Source organism: Pezoporus occidentalis, unplaced genomic scaffold (genome assembly GCF_034315485.1).
Source record: "Pezoporus occidentalis ecotype Australia unplaced genomic scaffold, CSIRO_AGI_Poc_V1 ctg54, whole genome shotgun sequence".
Taxonomy (NCBI): domain Eukaryota; kingdom Metazoa; phylum Chordata; class Aves; order Psittaciformes; family Psittacidae; genus Pezoporus; species Pezoporus occidentalis.
The window spans coordinates 4,282,362-4,310,000 of record NW_026915877.1 but is presented as its reverse complement, the minus strand read 5'-3'; the positions used below and the strand labels follow the sequence as shown (position 1 = coordinate 4,310,000).

Below are 27,639 nucleotides of genomic sequence, written 5' to 3'. Positions count from 1 at the left end.
GAACGCTGCCGCCGCGCGCCTCCTGCAGCCCGCTCCGCACGCACCAACCCGGATCTGCTTAAGGGGGGACTGCTGGGGAGGAGAACAATGAAGTCAAACCTCCAGGAGGGCGCGTACCATCTGCCGCAGGATGGAGGGGAGCACGCCTTCCACCTCCCGGCGTACTTGAACGAGCGGTGAAGAACGCGGTGGGCGCCTTCCCCCCCTTTTCTTTAGGCTCCCCTGGTGCCGCCCGGCTCCTAGCTCCCGCCCCCGAACCACGTGAGCCCTTTCCCAGCATCCCCTCTGCTCTGCCCCCGCGGCAGCCACTTCCCCCCGCGCGAGCTCTTCGGCCCGTTGGGCCTGAGCCCCTTTCCCCGTCGACAGCGGCCCGTTCTCTCCGGGAGGCGTCTCTGCTCGCCGCCGCCGTGCTCCCGGCCTGTCGAGCCGCCTTTTCTTTGCGGCTCCCCCGCCCCAGCGCGGGGCCTTTCTCTATCCGCCGGGTTTTTGCCGCCACCAGCGGTTCCGGTCGCTGACGCTAAGAGAGGCGGAGAAGAGCTTCTCACGGCTGGGCCGGCAGCCAGGATGTCAGGTGGGGACTCAGCGGCGGCGGCGGCGACCGCCTCCCCGCAACCGCTCCCGTTTTCCTTGCCGAAGCCCCCTCCCCTCATGCAGCTGACGCCGGGGGACGCCGTCCGCCCTGTAGCTTCCGCTGCGGACCAATCGCCGAAGAGCGCCCGACTGGCGGGCCGCCCGGATTGGCCGGCTGGGAAGCCAGTCAGCCTGCTGGCCCCGCTACTCCCGCCCCGCGGGGAGCCCGAGCCGCTCATGCCCTTTGGCCCTTCGTCGCGGCAGCCACTCAGAGGACGGCTTCTTGGCAGGTGCAGTGGGGGCAGCCTGCTGAGCCCCTCGATGCGGCCCGGTGGCGTCGACCGCAGCTCCCTCATGGTGAGTGCGGGACGGTGGAGAGAGTCGGGTGGGCGCCGCCGAGCTTTGTGGTGTAAACGGGGCAGAGCTGCGGGGGCACCCGGCGCGGGCTGGCTTCCGCCTCCGGAGGCGGCGCGTTGCTGTGGAGCCCTGCGAATGGGTGTGCGGCTGTGGGGTGTGGAGGCTTAGCCCTTCCCCCAGTAAGAGCCCTCGCTGCAGCGACCGATGGGGAACGGCGCTTCGTTGGCGGGTTCTTCAGAAAGTAAAAAGAAAACGTGGTTACACTTAGTGGAGCGGCTGAGTGGATTCTAAGGTTGTTTTTCTTCACCATGAGTTACTTGGGCAGTGCCTGAGACTCAGTAAAGGGGCGACCTGCCTCTGCGTGTCTTGTGAGACTCAAGGATGTGGTAGGGAGGTCAAGTGCTAGGTTCAGAAGCTTCAAACATTTTTAGTTGATTGTGATTTAGGTGAACCAGCTTTAGGAAGTTTTTTGGTATTTCAAAAAAAGAAAAATTCCTTTTAAACATAAAAAAAGTATTCCCTTTTTTATCTGCTAAGGACCATTTTAAAGTAGTATTTTTGCTTAAAAATAGTTCTCAAATTATTAAATTTGTGCACTTCTCTGACCTACTTCTTTCTGTGTGTGTATTACGTTCTTTGAAGTAAAATGGTTTGCAGGGTTTATTTTAAGGTAAAATCTGTCTAGAATAGCAAACTCTTAATGTTTAATGTGTTATGGTAATAAAAAGGTAGGGAAAAGTAGGAAAAACAGTCCATCTCCATTTTCATACTAGCAGTGACTGTGCCAAACATTAAAACAGCATCAGGATTCATGTTTTTAGGAGAATATGGACACAGGGGTGGTAGTTATTGTAGAAACTCTTTCAAAGTTAGACATCGGTAATAGAAAGTGGTGTGTTTATCTGATTGACTTCTGTGCCACAGGATTACTTGAGTTAATTGTCCTTGTTTGTAAGAGTGTTCCTGATTTTTTTTTTTTGTGACAAACCATAAGATGAAATAGTTTGAGGGTTGGGTTTGTTGTGGTTTTGGGTTGGGTTGGGTTTGGGGGGGGGGGGGGGGGGGGGAGTTAGGTTTGTTTGGTTTTGTTTTTTTACTTGGATGATGGTTTTGAAATTTTCAAATGGTTGTGTTAATTAGGATTAACTCTGGCTTTAGAGGATCTAGAAGAGTGAAGAGGATCTTGCTTGCTGAGTTGTGATACCAGTCTAAAATTGCCTAAATAACTTTCAATTCAGTGTTGAGCACTGCTTTGTTACTAATGCTTCTGTGGGGGGTGCAGGTGGTTGGCTTCATGCTGATTTTTCTTGCTGGTTGCTGTCTTGCAGATGGGACACCCAGGCATGCCACATTATCCTCCCATGGGGATGCACCCCATGGGTCAGAGACCACCAAATATGCCGCCAGTTCCACACGGAATGATGCCTCAGATGATGCCTCCCATGGGAGGACCACCAATGGGGCAGGTAGGGCAGCTTTACAAAAAGTTTTTGTACTTACTTCCATAATGATGTCAGGTAATCCTTGAGGGAGGTGAGTCTCATGCAGTAGCTTACAAATGGTAAGGTTAACGATTTGGGGTTCCTATCCATGCAAAGTCTTCTCATTTCTAACCTCTTATGTAACTTTAATTGTAAATAGCTGTTAACACAGTTCCATAATTTGTTTTTTTATTAAAGCTTTTTGGTAGTTTTCTTTAGATTTTGAAGAAGTAAGATCTTACTAATGCATACTAGAAGCAAAAGTAGTGTTTTTTTTCCAGAGGTGGTAACAGTAGAGAACTTCATGTTTCTTTAATTCTTGTTTCAATTCTTCTTTAATTCTTGTAATTAAGTTCTGAATTTCTGCAGAATTCCTTCTTGAATCCTATGGAGTGGTGTATAATTCTTCATACACAGTTGTTGCTAGAGCCATGTGATTGAAAAATGGACTTGGCCATTTAGATTGACAGGTGGCAGCCTGGGTTGACAGGTAGAGTAGCCCTAATCATATCTGTGTTTTTTGCAGCTTTAAAGCTTTTATTTTCAGAGGTCATTTCACGTGTGGTTTCTAGTTAAATTCTGAACTTCTAAAAGAAGCAATTATCTTTCTGGATGTAACTAAACATTTTGGTAATGCTGCTTGTGAATGATGATTTACATAAGCAGAAATGGAGTGTCATCAGCTAGATCAGGAGGATGGAGTAGACCAGAGCAGACAGAGGATGGCAAGAAGGATAAACCCTTTGAGAAGAGCCCACTAGGTTATGCTTGACAACTCAGTGTCTTTCTTTGCAGTACCATGGGTAGAGCATGTGTCTCTTTAAACTGGTGTATAAAGCCTTGGTAGGAGTCTATTCAGCATGTTTTTTTCAGCCTGTTAGAACTGCTGGTGTAAAAATAACACAATTGTAAAACATGAGGATTGTTAATAGCCGAAGCTTTTGTGTTTACTAGGAACTTAAGTAGCAATTCTATTTTATTCCTCTACTTAACAGTTCTTTTGTGTCTTCTGTTCCACTGTTCTCACTCTCATGCATCGAATATGTCAATATTTAATATTTTAGTGTGCAGTATAGAGAACTCGGGACTTTTTGGCAGATGTAGAACAAAATAAATGGTATGATAGGGAGTCAGAGGCTCAGTTACCCGACAGCTTCATGGATGAGGTAGGATGGTGACCAGACCTATTGTGCTGGAATTACCAGCCCGTGTTGGTTTGTTTCCTTGATCAATAAGTTTTTTCTTCCAGCAGATACCAGAGGTTTATCTGTGAACCTTTGCTGGGCAGGATGTTTTGTAGCTTGTTTTTCTCCCTTCTCAAGTGAACCCCTATAAGACAAGTACTTTTCACAGATAATAGCAACAGCATCATTCAGAGGAAGGTCTTTTGGAAAAGAATTCACTCTCATCCCCATTGTTTTTTCCTTTGCTGACTGGCTTAGTGTTACGCAGAAGCTGAGCAGTGCTCGGGGTTTCTTCAGTACCTGAGTCAGGGCTTTTAAGGAGTTTCACAATCTCAGAGCCCCCTTAGTCACAAGTAGAGGTGGGGCAAGAGTGCTTTCTTCTCCTGCTTCTACAGGATGGCGAGAAATAGGAGGGGCCGCCTTCCAGTCTTTCCTTCCTCCCTTGCTCTCCCAAGAAAACCTTGTGGATTTGAGGGTGGAGCAGTAGCCCTACCACATATCCCTCTCTCCGCATGAGATGCAAGATGAGAGTGGTAACCTGATGCTCCCTGAAGATACAGGGGGATGGGGTCACTTGGCCAGCCTGCCAAGGACAATAAAGGTAAAGGGGCATAATGGAAAGGTTGAAGGGGGTTGGCTAACCTCTTTGGGATGAGTGGCCAAAAATTTATGTTCATAATTACCTAAATTATATATTTGCTTATTTCACTACCTTTTAATGTTAGTTCTTAAAAGCCAGGATCAGCAAAATGTAGTGTGAAACGGGCAAGGTATTAAACACTTTAAGTAGCGTTTTTAACATCTTTTCAGTGCGTTGCTTCAGTGATGCATAACTTGTGCATAACTGTCCCTTTGAGACTATAAGCATAAATATTTGAGCAAAAGCTGCCTTATCTGAGCAGCAGTTCTGTGGTTTTTTGGTCTCATCTGACCACGCAAACTCAGATACAAGTCTAGACTCAGACATTTCACTTTTGTAGCATGGTATGTCCCCATTTACCAAGTTCTCACTGTACATACTTTGTTAATATAGTAAGTCTATGTTAAGTTTCTTCCAGTCCTTTTTAAAAAAGTTCAGAACTGGTTTAAAGGTTTGATTATTTAAATTGAATTGAATAGCTCTCTTTACCTTGAAGTTGTTTGCAGAACTTCATTTTTTCTAGTGTCCCCGTAAAGTGTTTCTTCCTATTTGCAGAGGTAAGAAGAAAGGGAGACATGTTGGAAGTTGTCAAAAAATGTGAGCAGAAGTAATCTTGGGCTTTAAGTTTAACTTTCCTTTGTTCACTTTGTTCCATGTGGTCTTGGAATTTTGCAGAAATCTTTCCCAAGCTTTATTTTTCCTGCTTTAACTCAGGATTTTGGTAATAGCTTATTAACAGATCATGCATGGTGTCTTTTATAGTTTAAATGGTTGGCTTATTAATAGATTTCATATCAGAATTTGGAATGCTGTAGATGTGTTATTCCTAATGTCACTTTTGTGGAGTGTAGCGAAGGGAATCAGAATTCTACAAACCTGTCTTTCTTTGCCAAGGGCTTTTTTGGATTAAAACCTAGTACCAGATAATAAATAAAAACAACAAAAAATAAAAGAATCTTCACATTTGTTTAAAATATCATAAAATATATCTAAAATACTTCTTAATTATAGATGCCTGGAATGATGCAGTCAGTAATGCCTGGAATGATGATGTCTCACATGTCTCAAGCTGCTATGCAGCCTACAGTTCCGGTGAGCTTAACTTCACTTTCCTGGTTTTTGAAATTTCTTTGTGTCAGTTGCTGTCATTAATTCAGTCTGGGGATGCCTTTGCTTGCTTGAACTGGATTATGAAAAAGATACTGCTAATTGCAATGAAGTATCCAGTTCCTGAATTACTGTAAAAAAAGAAAGAAATTATGTGAGAAGAACTAGTGATACTTGGTATCTTGTGGATTTTCAACAGTCTTTAAACTCTTCTCTGTATGTCTTTGTTTTTCCCTTCTGTTTTCTGTAAGGATTCTGCTGGCTACTTCCCTTGTCCCTCACCTGCTTATAGTTTGGCAGGAGCCCAGTGTGGACTCTGGCTGTTTGGAGCAATAGCTGACTCTAATACCACTCTGTATCTGATTTTTCATAAATGCTTCTGAAATTCAGCATATTTGAGACCTTGAGTAAAGTTTGCTGAAATCTTCAGAGGTATAGAGAAGTTATTTGGGTGGAAATAGAGAGGGTGGAGTTAACAAATTACGGATGAAGTCTCTAAAGTGGAAAAAGCTACTTTTCTGTGAACATAATCTTTTAGGAGATTTAAAATAGCTATAGGAGACCCACTTGAAAACAGTTCTAGCAGCTTAAATTTAGAAATAAATTAGTTTCTTTATTTTCTTGCCATGCAGATACTATATCCCCAAGTTCATCCTTGTAGAACTTTGAATTTTTCTGTAGCACTAAGCACAAAACTTTTGCTACTGCATTTGTTGATTATTTTTAAAAATAAATTGGTTAATACTCCACTTTTTTTTCTTTGTTTAAGGGTTTGCTGGAAGAGTTCTTTAATTCATCTACTAAATAGTTTGTGTGTAGCCAAATGTATTCTGCTAAACAGTCCATCTGCCCTCTGGACTAACAAGAGAAAGGTCACAAAGATACAAAGTTTCTGTGAAATAAATGGGGAAGGGACTGTTACGAAAAGGATGTAATGTCATGTCAAACGTTGGCACATGCTAAATGGCCAAGAATTCATACCAGAGAAGGGACATTGTCTTAACAGTGGAGGAGAACTTAAATTTAGTGCTTGGGCTTTATCAGACAGTAGAGAATCTTCCTGCTGGTTACAAGTTTGTTTCTCAGTGCTGGTCTCTGTTTAATGAGATGTGAGCATATGTTGCAACCTTAATGAAATTGAAGTTAGTAACTCCTTAGGGCAAATTCTTGGGAAGTGAGGTTCATTAGTTTTTGTGCTCACATAGCTACTTTCTAATGCACTGAGTAGTTTAGAAGCTACTGAGTAGATGGTAGTGATTTTCCTCCACTTCTCATACAGAAGTTGTTACGAATTTCTGCCATGTGATGCTCATAAAAAATTTTGAGATCATTTTAGACCTTAAGAGGAAAATCTTAAAAGTGCTATGGCCAATTGAGACTTAAAAGGTGAGGGAAACAGTCTAATCTTGAATTTTACTGTATATTTTAATGTATTTTGGTAAGAAGGCAGATAATTTGGCTTTCTAATACTGGATTAGGAATAATTTTTGAACTGAATCTGTGGATATTTAGTATTTGGGAGGCAAAGTTAGCACAGTGGAGGGCTCCAGCTTTTAACTTTGCCCTTAAACCTTTTTGTAGTGATGCCAGGACTTCACACATTCGCTCATGTGTAGAAGGCATTTGTCTGTCATGGCAGCATCCTTGTACCTCTCTGGCACATGTGTACCACAGCCTGGAAAGTGCTTTAGGAAGAAAAGAAGGATTTTACCAATTCCTAATATAAAATTTGTAGATGTGTAAAAATTATTGTGATCAGCTTTGCATCCATGATTATTTGCTTGATAAACCTCATGAGATTATTGGCTTGTTATAAATTTGGCTGCCTGATGGAATATATGTTCTCAAGTGAAAAATGTAATATACAGCTCACTGAGGCCAAGTGGATGATTTGTACTGGTGATAGGGATCTTCGGTCTAGGCCGTTTCGTCCAAGAGCTGTGGTCTTTCAAACCACTCCTGTGCAGGTTCACTACCTGTTGTGATCTACAAAGTGTTTACTTCCAGAAAGCTGATTAGAATCGGTGTAATTCCTAAAAATGCTTATTTCAGTTAGTGTTCTTGTGCTACACAAATGAGAATGGAATTTGGAGAAGTAAACATAGGCACAAGTAAAGAAATGTGTTGGAAGTATTAGTTACTGGAGACACAAAATTAACTATGGCCTTACTTAGCTGACGTTATGCTCACAGGCGTATGTGCACACAGAGTTGCTGAAATATTTAATATACAAAATGCATTTTAAAGGTGTAAAGTTTGTTGACAATTCATCTGGTTTAGTCCTATTGCATAATATCACATATGATTGATCCAAGATAATTTCTATTTTTAACAAATTCTGCTTTTTTTTTACTCCTCAAGGAGTTTTCAATTAATAGCTTATAGAAGAGAGCTGAAAGACTAAACCCTAGCAAGAGATAAACCTGTAAGGTATATTCTTGCTTACAGAAGAAGAAATTGGGAAAACTATTTGAATTCTGTTAATCTTTTTCCTTAGGTTGAAAGAATTTCAAGAAGGGCATCTCTAAGAGCTTTGGTTATTTGCTAGAAGCCTTATGAATGCAACACCAATACATTCAAAGGCTTAAGCCACATGATTATAACAGAAGCCTACTAAGCTACTTGAGCAGAAATTCAGAATCTTTTTTCCTCCTAACCTGCTCATTTGGACTCATAGAATAGTTAGGGTTGGAAAGGACCTTAAGATCATCTAGTTCCAACCACCCTGCCATGGGCAGGGACACCTCGCACTAAACCATGTCACCCAAGGCTCTGTCCAACCTGGCCTTGAACACTGCCAGGGATGGAGCATTCACAACTTCCCTGGGCAACCCATTCCAGTGCCTCACCACCCTTACAGTTAAGAACTTCCTCCTTATATCCAGTCTAAACTTCCCCTGTTTAAGTTTTAACCTGTTATCCCTTGTCCTATCACTACAGTCCCTAGTGAAGAGTCCCTCCCTAGCATCCCTATAAGCCCCCTTCGGATACTGAAGGCTGCTATGAGGTTTCCACGCAGCCTTCTCTTTTCCAGGCTGAACAGCCCCAGCTTTCTCAGCCCGTCTTCATACAGGAGGTGCTCCAGTCCTCTGATCATCTTCAATGGCCCTCCTCTGGACTTGTTCCAACAGTTCCATGTCCTTTTTATGTTGAGGACACTGGAACTGTACACAGTACTCCAGGTGAGGTTTTGGAGATGAAGATGGGTACCGCACGCATGGCAGAGGACTCCCTGGTGTAGTTTGTTTTTATTGCCTTTTTGAAAAGTAGCTTAATGTTTTAATCACCTGTTTAAGAAGCAGTGATAATTGACAAGAAGCTAGAAATCCAAATAGAAGACTATAGAGCATTTTGTTGCTAAAAGCACTCAGTTGAGTATGTGCATTGTTTATTGATGATTTAACTACAGTTGCTCTCAATACTTAAATGTTGATTTTTATTTTTTCTACAGCCAGGAGTGAACAGCATGGATGCACAAGTAGGTAAGTAGAAACAATTTGTTACTATTTCAAAATACGCTACCAGAATTAGGTGAAGTATTTAAAAAAAAACAAAACACAAAAACCCCAACCAGATGAAAAATAAAAACCCTTTTCTGTAAATTGTCATTTAGTGTTTCAGTAGCTGACATCTTCATTAATTCCCAGATTTTTTTCTTGCAAACATTGGTTAATTTGAGACTTTGTATAGAAAAATAAAGCAACCAAACCCTTTTAATTTCATTTGTTTGTTTTCTTTAGGTGTAGCACCTCCTGGAACTCAGGTATGTGAAAACCAAGATTCTACAAGATTGTAATGGCAGTGTGGTGGTATGACTTTAGAGGTTTAAAAGAAAACCCTATATCTTGGTTTTCTTCTCATATAGAGCTTCTCTGCTTGTTTGACTGTTACTCTGTAAGTAATGTTAATAGTTAAAGTAGATGTGTTTTCTGTGCATTGAAATCTATTTGTTTCTAGTTCTTCCAGTATGCAGGTCAGCAATATGGGATGTTTCTTGTAATGTTTGTAGGTCTTTTTGTCCTGCCTGAGAAGCAAGTGAGTTGTAGCCTAGAGACCTCTGTTACTCTTAACACTGACTGTTTTCAGATTCAGATCTTTGCAGGTGTTGGGCTAGAGTTACTCAGGGTGGATCTGGGGTGTTACATGCGCTGAAGAAGACTGAAGGTTGTTCCTCTTACTATGTTCGTACTTTTTACTATTTTTTTCACCTTCCATACCAGTGACCAATTCATAAACAGACTTTTATTCTACTTAAATTTGGGTAACTTTTCACCTGTTATAAATATGAGGTTTTGCTTTGGCAGTTCTGATGTGTATAGCAGAATTTGGCAGCCAATGATTAAGTCTGCCTTGCTTTTCCTTAACTCACCTGCACTTAGTAGGAGAAACAGGTCAAAGTTCTGCTCAAAACTTTGTTGAGTCTCATGAGGCCTACTGGAACCTCTGTTAGCGTTTCCAGCTTACTGAGAATTTTATTACCAAACACTTTAGCAATAAAATGAGTAGTCTATCTAGTTATCTCCATAATAATTCTGAAAGCCTTGTGTTTTGTGAAGAATATAAATTACTAACCTCAAAAGAATGGTTATTACCACCTCATCTGTTTTAAGCTAAATTGCCAACAAGCAGTAACTCTCTTCCTTCTACCTCAATGTCTTGATATTATTTGAAATTTGCCTCTCTTAGTGTCTGTGTCCATGTTTGTGAAACATGTTATGTTTGTTAACATCTATCAGTAGCTTAAATAGGAAAAAAAATATTGGCTAGGTTGCATGAAAGGTGATTCAACATAGAATGAACTTGTAAACAGGATGGTGGTATGCAGGCCAGACTTACTTCCTTTGGTGATTTTTCAGTAGTTTTTCACCTTTCCACCAAATGGATGGGAAAAATCTGATGGAACAGAACTGATGCTATGTATCTTAATAGTGAAATTTTTGGATCATGAAGCAAGGTAACTTTGTATTGAGGTAGGCACGTCATCTGGAAGTAATCTCGAATTTGTCTTTCATTAAATGATGACAAATAACTTTCAGTCACTATCAAAATTCTATTTAAAATTTTGTAAATATTTAATTACTTCCCTAGAAGATATCCCAGAAATTTATCTTTGAGATTTTAAGATGAGGAAGAAAATAGTTTAAATAACTAAGAGGCAGAAATCTGAGAAAATAAATCATATGGCCTCAAAGATACCCTGCTGTAAGTTTTTGGTTGTTGCTTTGAAATTTGAGGATCTTGTATCTAGCTTAATTATTAAATATTGGTGAATATCAGTTGACCTTTTATTGTATGCTGTGTAATTGAAAAAGGCAGTTGAACTTATAGGAAAGTTGTTTCTCCTCAGCCATATCCAGTAACTGACATGGGGTAGATGGCTAAAGCTGCATTCTGCCAGTCCTTATTTCAGTGAGTTTATATAAGCTGTCACTGAAAAGCAGTAGGAGGGTGCTCCCAAGTTCAGGCCAAACTCTTGAAGTCAGAATCTTCAGACAATTTTTTCTTAGTTTTGAGGACAGGGTGTGCTTCTGAGACTTTCACTTGCAGTTGTCAGGACCTGACTGCATTCACTTTTGCTTTCTTTTCTGATGGTAATTATCTGCCTTGGATTGCTGAATGAGGGGGGAGAGACTCTTAACTCTTTGTCACAGTTTCTTGAAAACAATACTGGATTAAATGTGTTCAGATTTTTGTATTGCTGTCTTTCCTTTGCTGGTAAATTACTTAGTATGTTTAATATACACATGCAAACGAAAAACAAATATTAACAAGAATGTCTTTTCAGAGCTCTGTTTTGTTTCGCCCTCAGACAACACATCCTGTAGTTTGTGCAGCCCAGCAAACCACCACAACCAACAGTTCTGTTAGTGAAGAGCACTCTAAACAGGTTTATCTGCTTTCCACTTATATTTAACCTTTTAGTGGCTTTTGATAACATTTTGGTCAGCAATTATTGTTCATCATTAATGATGTCTTTTATTTTTTCCTAGAAATCTTCTACGTGGACAGAACACAAATCGCCTGATGGAAGAACGTATTATTATAATACTGAAACTAAGCAGTCTACGTGGGAGAAGCCAGATGATCTCAAAACACCTGCTGAGGTAAAGTAAATTCAGATGAAGATTGCTGTACTGTGAGTATGTGAACGCCAGAATTTGGTAGCATAGGTATCATGCGTGAGGATAGCTGTGCCACTAGATCTTTTTCTAATGGAAACAAACTCTTCAAATAAGAAATGCTGCAGAAATGTTTATATCATGATTCTTATGTTGCCAGTACTTGAGGCTGCAAAATGGACAAAACTCTCAACCATTTTCCTCAATCTTTTGATAAATTTTCCTTATGAAAAATATGCTGTTCTTCAATTTTTACGTAATTAATGTGTGCATTTACCACTGGCAATGATTTTCTTTGGAAAGTACATGCCTCGTATTCATTGGTCCTTAAGTTATTTCTTGGTGTAGTGTTTGTGTCTCACTTCTGGCTATCCTTTTAATTTTAGAACACCTTTTCAAGTTTGATTTTATGTATTTATTTTCTCTCCGTTAGCAATTGTTGTCTAAGTGTCCCTGGAAAGAATATAAATCTGATTCTGGAAAACCCTACTATTATAATTCCCAAACAAAGGAATCACGCTGGGCAAAACCGAAGGAGCTTGAGGATCTTGAAGGTAACACTAGCAAAAATGAGTAGGGAGGGTGGCAGTTTGCTGCAGGCTGTGCATATCAAAGCATATCAGTCAATAAATCTGCTGAAATAAACTGTATATAATAGAGTTAATGCAGCCTGGGATTTTAATAGAGTACTCATGTCTCTTGTGTCGTCATCACCATCCCTTTTTCCATTATACCCTTAGTTCTTCCTTATGTGGCAGCAGCATCGTTCCCCCTCATGTCCCTTAAGCAGGAACAGGGTTATGATGTAACCTGTTGTGGCTTGTTCCAGGGCTTCATGTATGCTCTCCCTCTGTTAGCAGTAGGTAATGCTTCAAGTCTTCATTTTAGGGCTGTTGTGGAGTTTGGTTCATACATAGCCGCCAGTCCTTTGGAAACTTGCAAGAACTTAGTAGGGTTTGTGATGTGGTTAGGGTCAATCAGGGAAGACAAGAGGCAGAGGAGCAGCTGTACTAATCCTCAGTCACCTCGGATAGTAGGGTAAAAGGTTGATGGACTTCTGTGATCCAGTATAGCTTGCAATAGAGTAAGAATTGCTCTTTGTTTTGGTGTCTTGAAATAATTTTGGAAACAGCAATGTATTTTATACTCTAAGCAGTAGAGATACTGCTGCCCAGGTGCAGAACCTGGTGGTGAAGGTATGCCATGTAGATGCTCATGTACCCAAGTCGGGCCACTGAGGAACACCAGAACAACCAACAAGTGGATAAAGCTGCTAAGATTGAAGTGGCTAAGATGGACTTAAATTTGCAACATAAGGATGAATTATTTTTGGCTTGGTGGGCCCATGATGTGTCAGGCCATCAGTGCTGGCTGGCTGCTGAAAGGCAAAAAGTTGTGTGTAAGGCTTTGCTTGGGTATCAGTTCACTTTTAATTTTTTACAGTAGTTATTTGAGAAACTATGGTGTGGCACAGATATTAGTAATTTTTTATTGCCCTTCTGTATGATAAAGGCAGTGTCCCCTTTCGTACAAACTTCATTCGATGTTCTGGTCCTGGTTTTCCCTTTTTGAATGGTTTTGTTTGGTATTGTAAGGTGATGAAAAGTCTACAATGTCAGCTGGGGTAAGAAATTAGTATTTTTAGAAAAGTACTACAAAAAATAAGCACCAGTGACTGTTAGAATGAAAAAGGAGAGGTCTGATTCAGTGAGCCTGACTTTGTTCTTTAAACTAGTCTTTTAAAGTTGAAATAATTATTCTAAACCAAGAAGTTGTTCATTGTATATCCTGATCTTTCTTCAGTGGGATTTGTGTGAATTTATTTCAGTCTTTAAAGGGTGCAAATATTAAAATTATTAATAGTAACAAAACTATTTAAAGCTATGCTTTTATTAAATAATGTTAACAGTAATTTTTTACCATGCATATATAAACTGTTTTAGAAGCTATATTTTGATTGTTTTCTCCCCCCCTCCCCTTTCTCCTCTAGCAATGATAAAAGCTGAAGAAAACAGGTATGTTTTTAATGGTATGCTAACGTTTTTTACATTAAGCTGCCTTTTGCTTAAAAACAGAATTGCGTCCTTGAACCTTATAACATTCTTCTTGCAACTTTTCATTCCAAATAGTGGCTTAATATATAAAACCTCAAACAATGTATTCTAGGTTTCTTTGAACTGACTCATCTGCGTATGTGCAGTTTCAGTAAAGCATTTACTTCCTCTGAGTCAAGATTGTTTTGTGTTCTTCTGAGAAAACTTTGTCACTAGACCTAAACCTCTCTTCTTGTGCTTAATTAAATTACTTAAACTATGCACTTCCCTAAGCCGTTAAGCTGTCCCATGCTCATATGTGACTGTTCCTGTTTTTTGATACCCATAGCACAAAGACTGAAGAATCAACTCCGGTAATATCCACTCCAGCTGCTGCAGCAGAAGTGACAACCACCACAGCCACAACTGCTGCTGAAACTGCTGCAGCCGTTGCTACCACCACTGCTGCTTCTGCAGCAACAGCAGCCCCTGAAGCAGAAACTGCTGCATCTTCCTCTGGGGTAGAAAATGAGAGTACTGGTACAGGCACAGCTGAGGAACAGGGACAAGCAACTTCTACACCTGCTGTGCAGGAGCAGAGTGCAGAAAGTGCAGCTAACACAGATGACTCTATCAAGCAGGAGGCCTCAGCAGAGTAAGCATGTGGCTTTGCTGCAGTTCCATATTTTTTAATAGGCTCTCATTAGTCTTCAGTTGTAGGTGGCCAGGCTTCTTTGACAGTTGGCATTTCTGCAGCAAAATGTGAGCATGAATCAGTGGTAGCAGAAAAGAATAATCAGTAACAAAGAGAGGAAGAAGTATTAAATATGCTTTTAGAAAAATGAATGCCCTCCCCTTGCCAACAGTCTCCCAAAATTCTTAAACCCTGCAGAGAACAGTAACATTTGCTAGATTTTTGATAGCTCTAATAGTTTCTCAGGGTAACATAATATGCTTAAATGTTTCTTCTTCCTGTGCAACTGGCTGTTGGTAGAAGAAAATGCAATACTAAATAGATCTGTATCTGTTCCAGCAGAAGCGAGATCCTTTGTTATTTAATAATGGAGAATTAATTATGTGGAGAGTTAAGCTTATGATTTTTATCATTCAAGCAAAAAGAAATGTGCTTTGGGGGATTATAACCAGCAGGAGATAATTAAGGGCGAAAGGCATATTTTTAGGAACTCCCCTTTATAGTTTTGTGTAATACATATATAAGTATTCCCGCTAAATTTAGTTTTGTGAATCCTTTCTAGATAACTTGAGCAGGTAGCTAATTGCATAAGTGGTAATAACTTTTCTGAGTGAGTTTGTTTGGGTTTTTTTTTCAGTTGTGTATGGTGTCTGTAAGGAAAAATCTTGTACATATTGTGCTCTTAGATGTCGCATTATTATTTTCCTTTGTGTTGCTGTATAAAAAACATACTCTGATTATGATGGTTTGTGACTCTTCAGTGTCTCTAATTGAAATAATACTTAAATGTTAAAATTATTGATTTCTGTATATAGTGCTGCTTTAAAGAAGGAGGATGATGATGCCCAACCAGTTAAAAAAACCTACACATGGAATACAAAGGAAGAAGCAAAGCAAGCATTTAAAGAACTGTTAAAAGAAAAGGTATTTTGGTCAACTATTCTTATTGCATTACTGAACTGCAAAAACTGCATTTGTCAGAATGTTTTTTTGGTGAAGAATTCTTCACTGTTGTGGAAGAGGACTTTTGTACTAGACAAGAAATGAGGGAAAGAATACTACAGTGAAAAAATACACAGTTTAAACTTTTTTCCAGCTCTTTGGGTGAGTGGGGAAGTGCTGAATTTTCATCAGGGCTCTCAGTTCATTTTTTTCTTATTTTCTTCCTTTTACATGATCCCCATAGTCATGCAAACTTGTAATCTGGTCTTTGTCAAAAATTCAAACTGGAACAGGGAGTGATTTGATGGACAGCTTCACTAGATGCTTCAGGGACAGGCAGTGTATAGGTCCATATAGAAGAAGGATGAAGTGTTAGATTTAGTTTCCATGGCTAGCCTGACTTTGAGACATATTTTTTTATTCCTATGAAGTAGTAATTCTAAAACTGTATTTAAAGTGTTGCGGAAATTATGGTTCTTAATATTTTTGCCTGACAGTGAGGTACGTTTCTAATAGAAGTGTCATCTGATCGCTCGAGACCTCAATTTCTTACCTTTGTTCTAAAGATGGAGATGAAGTGAGAGTAAAAAGAAACTGGGCTTAGGTTTTCCCTCAGGTGTATGGGGTCTGTTTGTGTTCTGTACAGTGAGTCAACATGGTTTTATAGTAGACAAAATTCCAGAAAAAATTATTGTGGAAGTAGCAGTAATCCCAGAAGTGCCATGTTTCATTTCCATGTTTGCTGTTAATAAAATCAAAAAAAAAAAAAAAAAATTTTCCAGAGTATTGTTTTAACCTCAACTGTATAGTGCTTTTTTTTTCCCCTGAGGGATTTTTTTTAAAGGAATTGATCATTGTTGGATGTTCATTTCAGATGTAATTAGTTAATGATTTTATGTCTTCACAGCGGGTACCATCCAATGCTTCTTGGGAGCAAGCTATGAAAATGATCATTAATGATCCTAGATACAGGTACTGCTTGATTCTTTCCTCCTTAGATTTCTGACAAATACTATTTTAGGTAGTTTGACTTCAGTGACATAACTCCTGATTGTTTTAATAGGTATTTGTGCATTTGTGAATGTGTACCATTGGCAGGGAATTTTGTTCCTTTCCTGTGTAAAGAAATGCAAGTCCCAGGCTTAATTTTTCATCTGGAAAAGATGTGGCAGTTGTTGGTTGTGTTTTATATGTATTATTTTCATTGGAATAAAAGCATATGTTTACAAGGATGGAGCTGAAGAGTTTCTAGGTTACTTTTGGAAATGAGTGACTGCTATAAAAATTGGCAGAAAAGTGGTTGATAATCAATGGTAAAAATAGTAATGTGTAAATGTAACCTGAAAGCATGATAGTAGCTTGTGTTTTATTATTAACTGCTTTTATTAGTAAGTACTGGTTTTATTGTTTTTTTTTTTTTTAAATGATTTTCCAGTAATCTTGAGGGAGAGACAGGATGATGACTGGCTATTTAGGTTCTGTTTTGTTTTGTCTCAAAAATCTGGTTTATTAGAATCTGTTATTTCTTGGTTCTTTGGTTTTGCTTTTCTAATTTAATTCCATTTTGTATTATTGACATTGTTTTCCTTTTCACATGAAGTGCTTTGGCAAAATTAAGTGAAAAAAAGCAAGCATTTAATGCATACAAAGTACAAACAGAAAAGGAAGAGAAAGAAGAAGCAAGATCAAAATACAAAGAAGCTAAAGAATCCTTCCAGCGTTTTCTTGAAAACCATGAAAAGATGACATCCACAACAAGATACAAGTAAGACCAGTATTAAATGAAGTTCTAGCCTTTCCTAGCTTGCCAAGTTAATAATCAAATCTTGCTGGCTTGCTCTTAGTGAATGTTAACCTTAGTATGTGTTTAGCCTGGAAAAGGCTGTAACTGAAATTCTTATATGAGCACAAAAAGTCTTAATTTTCATAAAATGTGTTTTAAGACCCAGGCAAAAAAAAAAAACAATTCATGAGTGGTGTGCTGATGAATAGTGAGTTGGGCTTCTCGTAAGTAGAAATGAAAGATGCATAAGAGATGAGTTTTGTATTACACCTGCCATTAAGAATGAAGTAGTTCTGATAACTTCTTCATGGAAGTTCATGACCAAATGGATATATATCTAATAAGCTTGCTGCTGAAGATTCTGTAGCTCTGATCTCATAGGATGCTTGCTAGGACAGTAACCTGAATATGTGCTCCCCCTCAGAAAAGGTTCTAGTGCAATGCACTGCAGGTGAACTTCCACTGCTGTGGAGAGGTGTGTATAGTGGCATTGGCTTTAATTTTTAGCTGTTACCTTTGTTAGTAAGAGATAAAAAGGTGTCACAGAAAAAGTTTCCCAAGAGAGAAAATTGGAGAGGTGTCATACAAAAGTATTACTGCTTAGAACAGAGTTGATTAACCTTATTGTAAGCTGATGGGACAGTTTAAGTTGGTGTTTACCAGTAAATGATTGTATGCTTTTTCTTCGTTTTGCACAGAAAAGCTGAGCAAATGTTTGGGGAGATGGAAGTCTGGAATGCGATATCTGAGCGTGATCGTCTTGAAATTTATGAAGATGTCTTGTTTTTTCTGTCTAAGAAAGAGAAGGTAACTTTCAAAATTGTTATCTGTAAGATAATTTATACCTCTTAGTAAAGAAATCTTGCAAGCACTGCAGTTCTGAATGTTGTTCAGAGACAGTCAAAATGCTCACAGCAGGGGAGGAATCTAGGAAAGGCTTGGAGAGCCAAATGAGAATGTTTCCGTGTTGGTATGAACCAGGTGCTGCTCACAAGTTCCAGGGTCTGTTTACTCTCTCTCCAAAGGATGTGAGAGAGAAAAGAACTTTAGCAAGATGTGATGGGGCAAGGGCACAAGTCAAAAAGCACTGGTGGGCTCTTGGAAGCTATGACTTATTTTGTAGGTGTGAATTTAAAGACAGATGTGCCATATTATTATACAGTATAAAAGGGGTGTTCAGTAGAGTTCGCAGGCAGGTGATGAATCCTTACCTAAGCAAGCTGCTGGAAGTCCTGTTCTTGCACAGTACACAACTGAAGATGAGCTCCATTTCACGAGCTTTTCACATGTTTCAGGAACAGTCAGAGGTAACAGTACTGAAACAGTCTGAAACAGTTTATCTCTGGATGCAAGCAGTCATAGCATGTAAAAATTCCATGTAGATCCAATTAGTATATGTTGCTTTACATATAAATGAAAGGTTATTATTCTTTTGTTTTCTTGGAGAACAGACTTGAGGGGTCATGTATTTTTGCCTACACAACCTCATATTTAACAATAAAAAAAAAAATCATGTTTTCTCTTCAGGAACAAGCCAAACAGTTACGAAAGAGGAATTGGGAAGCTTTGAAGAATATACTAGATAACATGGCTAATGTCACTTACTGTACCACTTGGTCAGAGGCGCAGCAGTATCTGATGGACAATCCTACATTTGCAGAAGATGAGGAACTTCAGAGTATGTAGAAAGTCTTACATGTTTCTTTTAAAAGGGGGAATGAATTTGTCTTTAGCAGTAAGGACTCCTGACTGGGTATGGCTTGCTCTTGCCTGCTTCATAACTGCTCTGAGCAGCCTCTGTAAAGGACCCTGTCTTGTTCCATTCCTAGGAAACAGATGTCAGCTTCAAAAATCCTTACTGATTAATCTCAATGACTAAACAAAGGATACCTTTCTTCAGGAGGGAATTGAATTGCCCTAGTAGTTGTTAGCCTTTGAAATTTGAAGTATTATTTGACAATGTAATCTGTGTTACAGGTACTTGACTGAGTGAGGTTTCTGAGAAAAGTAATTGCTTTTACTCCTCTAGAGTAAGAAGGCAGTTTTTCCATTATGAGCACATTTTCTCAAAAATGAATTGATCCTGTATTTTAAGAGCAGCATAGCTGTTTACAGAGCTGCTAAAGCATTTGGCAAAGATGCTCTGTGTTCTGTGTTTAAGATGTCTGTGGTAATGTGGGGAGATAAACAAGATCTCCGATACTTTTCTTATAAATTACCTTCTGTGTTCTTTATTGGCAATGTAAATTTGTCCATGTTGGGGGAGGCTTAGTTTTGCTACTGCACAGATATTCATGCATTTCAGTGCTCAGTGAAGCTTCTATTCACAGCAGCAATCAGCAACCGTTGTAGTAAGAAACTCTTTACAGTTAGAGGGAAGAAATGCCTAATTTTTATTCTCATCACTCTTGTTATCTTTTCTAGACATGGATAAGGAGGATGCACTGATCTGTTTTGAGGAACATATCAGAGCATTGGAAAAAGAGGAGGAAGAAGAAAAACAGAAGAGTTTGCTTAGAGAAAGAAGGCGGCAGCGTAAAAATAGAGAATCTTTTCAGGTTGGTGGACTTTGTTGTGTCCTAGAGGTGTTATGTGGTTAGATATTCTGTGCAAGCTTTTAATTTCTTAGGGTGGGCTGACAGGTGCATATATGTCTTTTATCAACATTGTAGCATTTTGTCTGCTGTGTAATACAGTTGCTTGCCAGAAAACTACAAGTTTAGGGGAAAGGAAAGTAGGTTAGAATGGAAAACAAATGCAATTGGAACATTGTAAATGGTGGAGGAAGGCCGGAAGAAATGATGATGTATAGAACGATTTTTTAATTGCATTTTTAACAAAAATGGAATTCTAGTTATTAATAGGATCTATTCCAGCTGCTAGCCAAGTAAAAGGATGATAAGTGACTACAAATTTCCATTTCATTTGTATTTTGTAGCTATTTTTAGATGAACTGCACGAGCATGGACAATTACATTCAATGTCTTCTTGGATGGAGTTGTACCCAACAATAAGCTCAGACATCAGATTCACTAATATGCTTGGTCAGCCTGGTAAGAGTACTGTCTCTTGCAGCCCTGTAGAAAGTAAGGTAAAGGTCTTGGATTTGGGGTAGTCTAGAGCAGGGTTATTTGTATATTTTTCTAAGTGTCTAAAAAAATGCAGCTCTTGTATTAGAGCTAGCTTTTGACTTATCTAGTTTTTTCATCAGGATCCACAGCACTTGATCTTTTCAAGTTCTATGTTGAAGACTTGAAAGCACGTTACCATGATGAAAAGAAGATAATAAAAGATATCCTAAAGGTGAGAGGGGAAAATGCTCCTTTAATGTGGTTTCTTCTTTTAATGTCCAGTTCATGATTCAGATGAGCTCTTTGCTGTTCATTTGGGATGTGATTTCACATTGCATCAATGTCACCTGCATTAGCACTGAAGTGAGAGTTCCTGACTTGCCTGATGCCAAAGAAGTGCTTTTTCTTACAGGATAAAGGATTTGTGGTTGAAGTGAATACTTCCTTTGAAGATTTTGTTACGGTCATCAGCTCAACTAAAAGAGCTACTACTTTAGATGCAGGAAATATCAAGCTGGCTTTCAACAGTGTAAGTACTAATATATAGGAATGTTCAAAAACTTGCAGTACAAAATCTCTTGTTAAAACAAGAATTGGCACTTACTTTTACTTAGACTTCTTTCATAATACTTGAGAGATGCTGTGCTTTGGAGTTCCTTATCCTCATATGAGTTCCCAAAATAAGGATTGCAGAGGTATATCTTTATTCAAAACATAGCATTACTTAATTCCTACTATGGAATTTCTCAAGTTGAAATGTTTATCTCATTTACTTTCCTCATGAGGGAATATTTTTGTCTGTGTGTTTCTGTAGTTCTTGTTTGCATGATGGGTTAACTCTGAGATTCTGTTTGAGAAACAGCAGTTGCATGCTTTAAAAATAAATAATTGGTTAATTTTCCTGTGAGCCCAAGTGACTAATAGAAAATTCTAAAGGCGATCTGTCACCGGGCTTTCCAAACCTTGCATGGAACTGAATTACTCATCTTTCATTTTGGTATCTTTCAAGCAATCTTATGACTTTTGTTTGATACAGCTGCTAGAAAAGGCAGAAGCTCGTGAAAGAGAGAGGGAAAAGGAAGAAGCTCGCAAAATGAAGCGGAAAGAGTCAGCCTTCAAGAGTATGTTGAAGCAAGCTACTCCTCCAATTGAATTGGATGCTGTCTGGGAAGATGTATGTATTGTCACTGAGTTCTGCAAGTCTTTCCAAATAGATCTAACAGGCTGTTGCATCCTAATGCTTTTACAAGTAAACCTGGGTTCTCTAAGCTCAAGGTGCAGCTCAGACTCTCGTAAAAATTGTCTTGCTGTTTATTCAGTAAAAATTGAGATTTGATGGGAATAACTTTATTGACTGATACTTTCGTTTGGATACAATTTATAACAAAACCCCTCAAAAGAACTAAACCCAAACAAAAACCCCCAAGCAAACAAGCACCCCGAACAACAGCAAACAACCCAAAAATTAAACCCAAACAAACCCTTAAAAAAAGGAAAAAAAAAAATCACACAATGTCCCAAACTTAAATTAAATGGAGATAAAGCACTCTGCTTGCTTAGAAATCTGTAATCTTGTTCCGGTTAAGATAACTTTTAAAAACCTCTCCTCTCAAAGTGTACGCTGTATAGAAAATACATGCTGTAACAAGCGTGTGGCTTAAATGGCACATGCCAAAAGAACAGTCTAATTCTGGCTACAGTCTCATAAAGACTGGTTTTGAAGCTGGCATAAAACCCCCAGTGTTTAGCCTTGTAACAGTACAGTGGCTTTTTCAACTGGTGAACTTGTGTCTCTGTTATTTTTATTTCTGACTGGGTGTATTTCATATTAGTATTTCATTGCTGCTCTTCTTACAGATCAGAGATAGATTTGTGAAGGAACCAGCATTTGAAGACATCACTCTGGAGTCTGAAAGAAAAAGAATATTTAAAGATTTCATTCATGTACTAGAGGTAATTTTTATTTTATCATGATCAGAGGGTATACAAAAAGATTCTTGATTGGTTGACTCTTAAATGGTGTAGGAAGGGAGAGGGATTTAACAGAATTGTACTGATTTCTGTTTCAGTGGACATGGTGTATTACCTAAAAGTAACAGATATTAAAACATCATTGTAAAAGGAAGGAACTGAAGAAATGTGTTAAGAGTTACTTGATATTCTTTAATACTTTAAATCTGCTTCCCTACAAGAATTTTCAGAAGTTAACATCAAGATTTCCTGGTTTATTTTTAGAAATATTGTTCAGTGCTGTGATTTTGTACAAAACCTGATGAAATAGGAAATAGAACTTCTGCAGTATTTTGTTCACTGCATATCTGGAACTTCAAGAGCATACTAAGCACTGCAGATGTACTTTATTTTAGCAAATTTTTGCTGATGTCCAAAATGGGTGATGTAGTTCAGTTTCATTATTAATTTTTGGGTAGCCACAGTAAGAGTTAAGGTGCAGAAGATTTGACAAGCCATTCTTGTTAAATAAGGTGCAGTTTTCTCCTAGATAATGCTAGATTTGGTTTTGCGGCAGGTGCTCTGTGGGTTTTTTGTTCCAGTTCCTGGGGTTTGTAAGAGGGTTTTTTAAATGGCTTAATTTCAGAATTTCAAACTTGGCAGAGCAAGGCATGCGGTGTGTTCTAGGCCATCTTGAGCAGTGGTTTTAAATGGGAAACATTGAACAGGCTTCTAGGTAATAGAAGCTGTGTGCATCTGTGCCTGTACGTTTCCTTATTCCTGGATGCTTGTTCAGACAGCTTTAACGTGGGAATACTGGTACCTCTTCATGGGGTTTGTCACAATAAATGTGTTATTGTGTGGGAGTTTTTTAACCACTCCTAGCCATGGATGCGTTTGTGGATGATGAGAAACATCGTTAAATTTATTACTGTGTCCTGTAGACAGAGAATGATAACATTTCTCTTCTCTTGTCCTCTAGCATGAATGTCAGCATCATCATTCAAAGAACAAGAAGCATTCTAAAAAGTCTAAAAAACATCACAGGAAGCGATCGCGCTCTCGCTCGGTAAGATGCTACACAGCTTAAAATCTGCTTCTGTAACCATCTGTAATGCTGTGTTCTTACTGATCGCGTTGGGTTCATGTCTCAAGGGCTCAGAGACTGAGGATGATGACAGCCATTCAAAGAAGAAAAGGCAGCGTTCAGAATCCAGATCAGTTTCTGAGCGCTCTTCCAGTGCAGAATCTGGTATGAGATTTTTCTTGTTCATTTTGAAATTAATTTTACTTTTATTCTGAGTCCTTATAATTTTGCTAATTGTGATTGTGCTTATTTCTGTGTCTGCAGAGAGAAGTTACAAGAAGTCAAAAAAACACAAGAAGAAGAGCAAGAAGAGAAGACATAAGTCTGTAAGTACAATTGACTTCAGTTGGCTAATGGACAATATGACACCTTATGGTTTCAGTCATCATTTTTGGGTATCCAGTCAACTCTGGTGAGACCCCCATTTGGAGTACTGCATCCAGCTCTGGGGTCCCCAACATAAGAAGAATGTGGACCTGATGGAGCAAGTCCAGATGAGTCCACAAAGATGCTCTGAGGGCTGGAAAACCTCTCTCTCCTATGGTTACAGGCTGAGAGAGGTGGGCTTGTTCAGCCTGGAGAAGGCTCCAGGGAGACCTTAGAGCAGTTTCCAGTGCCTAAAGGGTCTGACAAGAAAGCTGGAGAGGGCCTTTTGACAAGGGCAGGTAGTGATAAGACAAGGGGGAATGGCTTTAAACTGACAGAGGGCAAATTTAGATCAGATACTAGGAAGAAGTTCTTCCCTGTGAGAGTGCTGAGGCACTGGCACAGGTTGCCCAAAGAAGCTGCGGCTGCCCCATCCCTGGCAGTGTTCAAGCCCAGGTTGGATGGGGCTTTGAGCAGCCTGGTCTGGTAGAATGTGTCCCTATCTGCGGCAGGGGGGGTTGGAACTGGGTGGTCTTTAATGTCCCTTCCAGCCCAAACCATTCTGTGATCTGTAATCATCCAGCTGCCTTTGTAATAGAGACTTTGTGAGATCAGGCTGGAGGGGAGGGTAACTTAGTAGCTTTCTGTTATATATACCTTAATATTAAGCCATTTAAGATTATTAAATTGGGGTCTTAACTGCAACCGTGCAAGCAAGGTGTAAAGGATTGCACTAGCAGCCTGATATTTGCAGTTTATCATGGCAAATCTTGGTGTTCACTTCTACTGTGGAGACCTGTGAAGGTACCCAGCCGTCTTTACCTTCTGCCTAATGCTGGGCTTCATTCCTTTTGTCTGCTTGTGTGTCAGGGTCACATTAGAAGTTCTGGATCATCAAAACAATGTGAAGAGCAATTGAGGGCAAAGAATGTATTTTTTTCCTCAGTAAAGAAACCAACTTGGGTCTCTGCTCTCACGTTGGCTGCAGAACTCTTTAGAACTGGTCAGTTCTTTTGTGCCTTTCACTTACAAGCAGTTAGCTGTACCTTTCAGCAGACAGTGTCCATAGCGAGAGGGGACATTAATAGTTACCTGTTGAGTAAGATATTAGTACTGAAGGGTTCTGAGACAAACAGGTTCACATAAGCTTAGCGACACTGGGATGAAATGTGGAATAAAGCCACCGTTGTGCCACCTGATCCCTCCCAGTATGGTTAATATCCAGAAAAAACCAATCAGCTGTGTGACAGAAAAGCGTTTACCCAATTTCACCTTTCCTGGAGATCTTGCTGAACAGATGACAGTTGTGCCCAGGAGAAATGTGGCTGTACCTACCGTATGGCATCCAGCATGCCCCGATGCTACACTGCACTGGGAATGTGAACATTCTTTGGTATTGAACAAACTTCTCTCCTTTTCAGATCACTTCAGTGACCTTTCTAGTATTACTTATTTCTATGATGGTTAATAAGATGTACTTAATTAGTAATCACACAGTTTTCCTAATATGGTCTATACTGATATGAAGTCAGCCAGTTTAGAGGTGTGGTTATTCTACAAATAAATATAAATGTATTTAATATTTCCTCCTTGTTTACACAGGATTCACCAGAATCAGACATTGAACGAGAAAAGGACAAAAAAGAAAGAGAGAGGGAGAGCGAAAAGGATAGAGTTAGGCAAAGATCTGAATCAAAACATAAATCTCCTACTAAAAAGCGACCTGGAAAAGATTCTGTAAGCTTTCCTGTTTCTTTTTCATCTGGTGCTTTACAGGCATAATGTAAGGTGCTAGAGCTTTATTCATGTCCTGCTTCCATTTATATATATAAAAAGTGCCAAATGCAACACCTGCCCTCTAGAATTTTAGTAGCTGCAGTGCTGGGCTAACACTGGGAGGAAATCTCAGTGGAAGAGAGTTCTGCAGCCCTTGCACTTTTCAAGCTGGCAAGTCCTGTGGGAGCATGTTTGTGATTGCAGTCCTGCCTTTGGCTGCCATGCTGTGCTCTCTGGCTTGTTTTGGAGGGGTTTACAAGAGTGTTTGAGAAGATGCATACAAGTGTTTGAATGAAAAAGGCAAACTGCTTGTGGTTCAACATTTTTTGGGTCTCTTGGAGGGGGAGTTTTTTGCCTCTGGTTGTTTAGATTGTGGTGGTGGTGGCCTCCTCCTGGGTAAAAACCCATATATTCCACCTTCAAGTTGAGATGTCAGGGCAGGTGTCTACTTCTTACGTTATTGTCTTAAAATAAGCTGCTTGGGCCTCCAGCTGCCTTTGGAAAGTGCAATGACTTGGCCTAATGTGGGCATTTCCTGAGAACTTGGGTTTGAGCTTGGGTGTGATAGAGCAGAGTCTACAGGAGGACCAGAGCTTAGCTTGCTGTGCCTCCTATGCCCTCCCCACTTGTTCTGGCTGCCACTGTCGGGGCTCCTGAGCATGATACGAGCAGCCTCCTGTACCTTGTGTTCCTGTATTGCTGCCATGGCACTGGGATAATGTCTGGGCACAGGTGGCACCACTGATGACCAACATGGCCTGGAAGCCCCATCGTTCCAGCCACTAACTTTGCTTCTTTCTGCAGGGGAACTGGGATACTTCTGGCAGTGAACTGAGTGAAGGGGAGTTGGAAAAACAGAGGAGGACTCTTTTGGAACAACTGGATGAAGATCAATGAGAGCATTATTTATACCAAATATGTTTACATTGTGGCATAATAAAAGAAACCAATGTCTAATTCAGGACGCGGGTTCTGATATCCTGAGTTCCATTGCTGAAATAACAGTGGGTTTTAATTTTACCACATAAATGTATTTGAGTACTACTATTATGGGCTGGCATCAAATCTAGAGAAGCAAATGAAATTCCAAGTGCAAAGCCGAGTGTCCGTCCTGGAGCTGCCAGGCAGCGTGGGTGCTCTGCTCACCACGGAGGGAGTGCTCCGCAGGGAACACTGCCAAGGAAGGCGGCGCGGTGCTCACTGGATCTTGTCTGCAGGCCCAGGGAAGTGTTGGCTCCTTCCTAGCAAAGCATCGCCTCAGTCCGGTCCTTCCTAGAAAGGTAGTAACACTGGTCGTCTGGTCCGTGTAGGCAGGTAAAATTTCATTTGTAGAAAGAGATTCTTAATATAGTTTCTTGTGGTTTAATTTGTTTGATGGATTTGTGCTTATTTTGGGGAGGGGAAGGCAATGGGAGTAAAGGATCCAGTTCTTGACCTGTACCGCTAAAACGTACCCGCTGTCACAATTGCTCTTTTGTGAACTGCGTCACTGGCCAAGCCACATGTAAGCTTTTGTACAGACACCTGACATCTGGCTCAGGCTTGAGTCTAATACTGTCTGAGTGAGTTTTTCCTGTAGATTTTCAAAGCCCTAGACCTGCAGTTGATGGGGATGTTGACTGACCCTCCCTTGCGGTGCCAGCAGGGGGGTGCATGCCTCACAACTGCCTTGGGTTCCCCTAACACCCCATTCCAAGCAGCCATGGGCATTACATCAGTGTTTATCTCCACATGAACAAGATCTAGTAATAAAAATCACTGTAAATTAATCTCAATGTGTTGCCTTAAGAACCTGCTGAGGAATGTGCCACCACCTTGGGCTGCTGCCCGGCCCCCTTGTGCTCATCCCTGGCCAGCTGCTTGAGGGGGGAGGATTCCCAGCCATACCAGGGGAGTGGTGGCTACCAGGTCAGACCAAGGTCAGAAGCTGTTCCCATTGGTCTATTTTTGTACATTTTTATTGATGATTAAACCTTCTCTTCCAGTGTGTACTAGTACTCATTTCTACTTTTAAAGGCTCTGTACAGCTCTGATAGGTTATTACCGTCTTCCACATTTTGGATTTAAGCAACATAGTCGCTCACACCAACAAGGGGAAGACGAGTTGGAGTTCAGCTTCCTTCACTGCATTTTTTTAACCCTGTTACCAGACAGCAGTTACTAGTGCATAAATCCCTGAAAGGCCTGATTTGTACAGCATGCTTTCCTGGGCCGGTTCTGATTCAAACTAAGAATGCTACTGCACTGAAATTACTAATTTGCAATAGGAAATTCTGGTGATGGATGATCCCTGTGGATTGGCAGAGTAACTGATAACTTTGGGCTTCTCAGGAGGCTCCATGTGCCAATATCGGCGTTTCCCCTGGAGTGAAGAATACCTGAGTTTGGTCAAACAGGACTTGAGTAACTGTTATTGTGTGGCATAAAGCTGGTGGTGGCAGCTTTTCCAAGTTCCCCCACTGCAGAGCAAGTGGCTCTC

General features: G+C 40.0%; 1 protein-coding gene across 9 annotated transcripts; it reads left to right on the top strand.

Moving 5' to 3' along the window:
* Positions 1-223: 223 nt before the first annotated feature.
* On the top strand, positions 224-26,929 carry PRPF40A (pre-mRNA processing factor 40 homolog A). 9 transcript variants are annotated; one of them, XM_062637785.1, is made up of 26 exons: positions 242-927; positions 2,256-2,393; positions 5,244-5,324; positions 8,791-8,821; positions 9,080-9,102; positions 11,125-11,226; positions 11,330-11,443; positions 11,892-12,012; positions 13,449-13,473; positions 13,841-14,146; positions 15,001-15,109; positions 16,035-16,099; positions 16,728-16,892; positions 17,609-17,717; positions 18,438-18,588; positions 19,335-19,468; positions 19,849-19,963; positions 20,110-20,213; positions 20,394-20,510; positions 21,018-21,155; positions 21,839-21,934; positions 22,914-23,000; positions 23,087-23,183; positions 23,283-23,344; positions 24,987-25,121; positions 25,965-26,929. In XM_062637785.1, the coding sequence occupies exons 1-26, from the start codon at positions 565-567 to the stop codon at positions 26,055-26,057; spliced, it is 3,081 nt and encodes a 1,026-aa protein (XP_062493769.1). In that variant the 5' UTR covers positions 242-564; the 3' UTR covers positions 26,058-26,929. The 9 variants fall into 9 exon arrangements, with proteins under 9 accessions (XP_062493768.1, XP_062493775.1, XP_062493772.1 ...); XM_062637787.1 differs by having other exon boundaries at positions 243-927; positions 20,122-20,213; XM_062637790.1 differs by having other exon boundaries at positions 244-927; positions 11,149-11,226; positions 20,122-20,213.
* Positions 26,930-27,639: the final 710 nt, after the last annotated feature.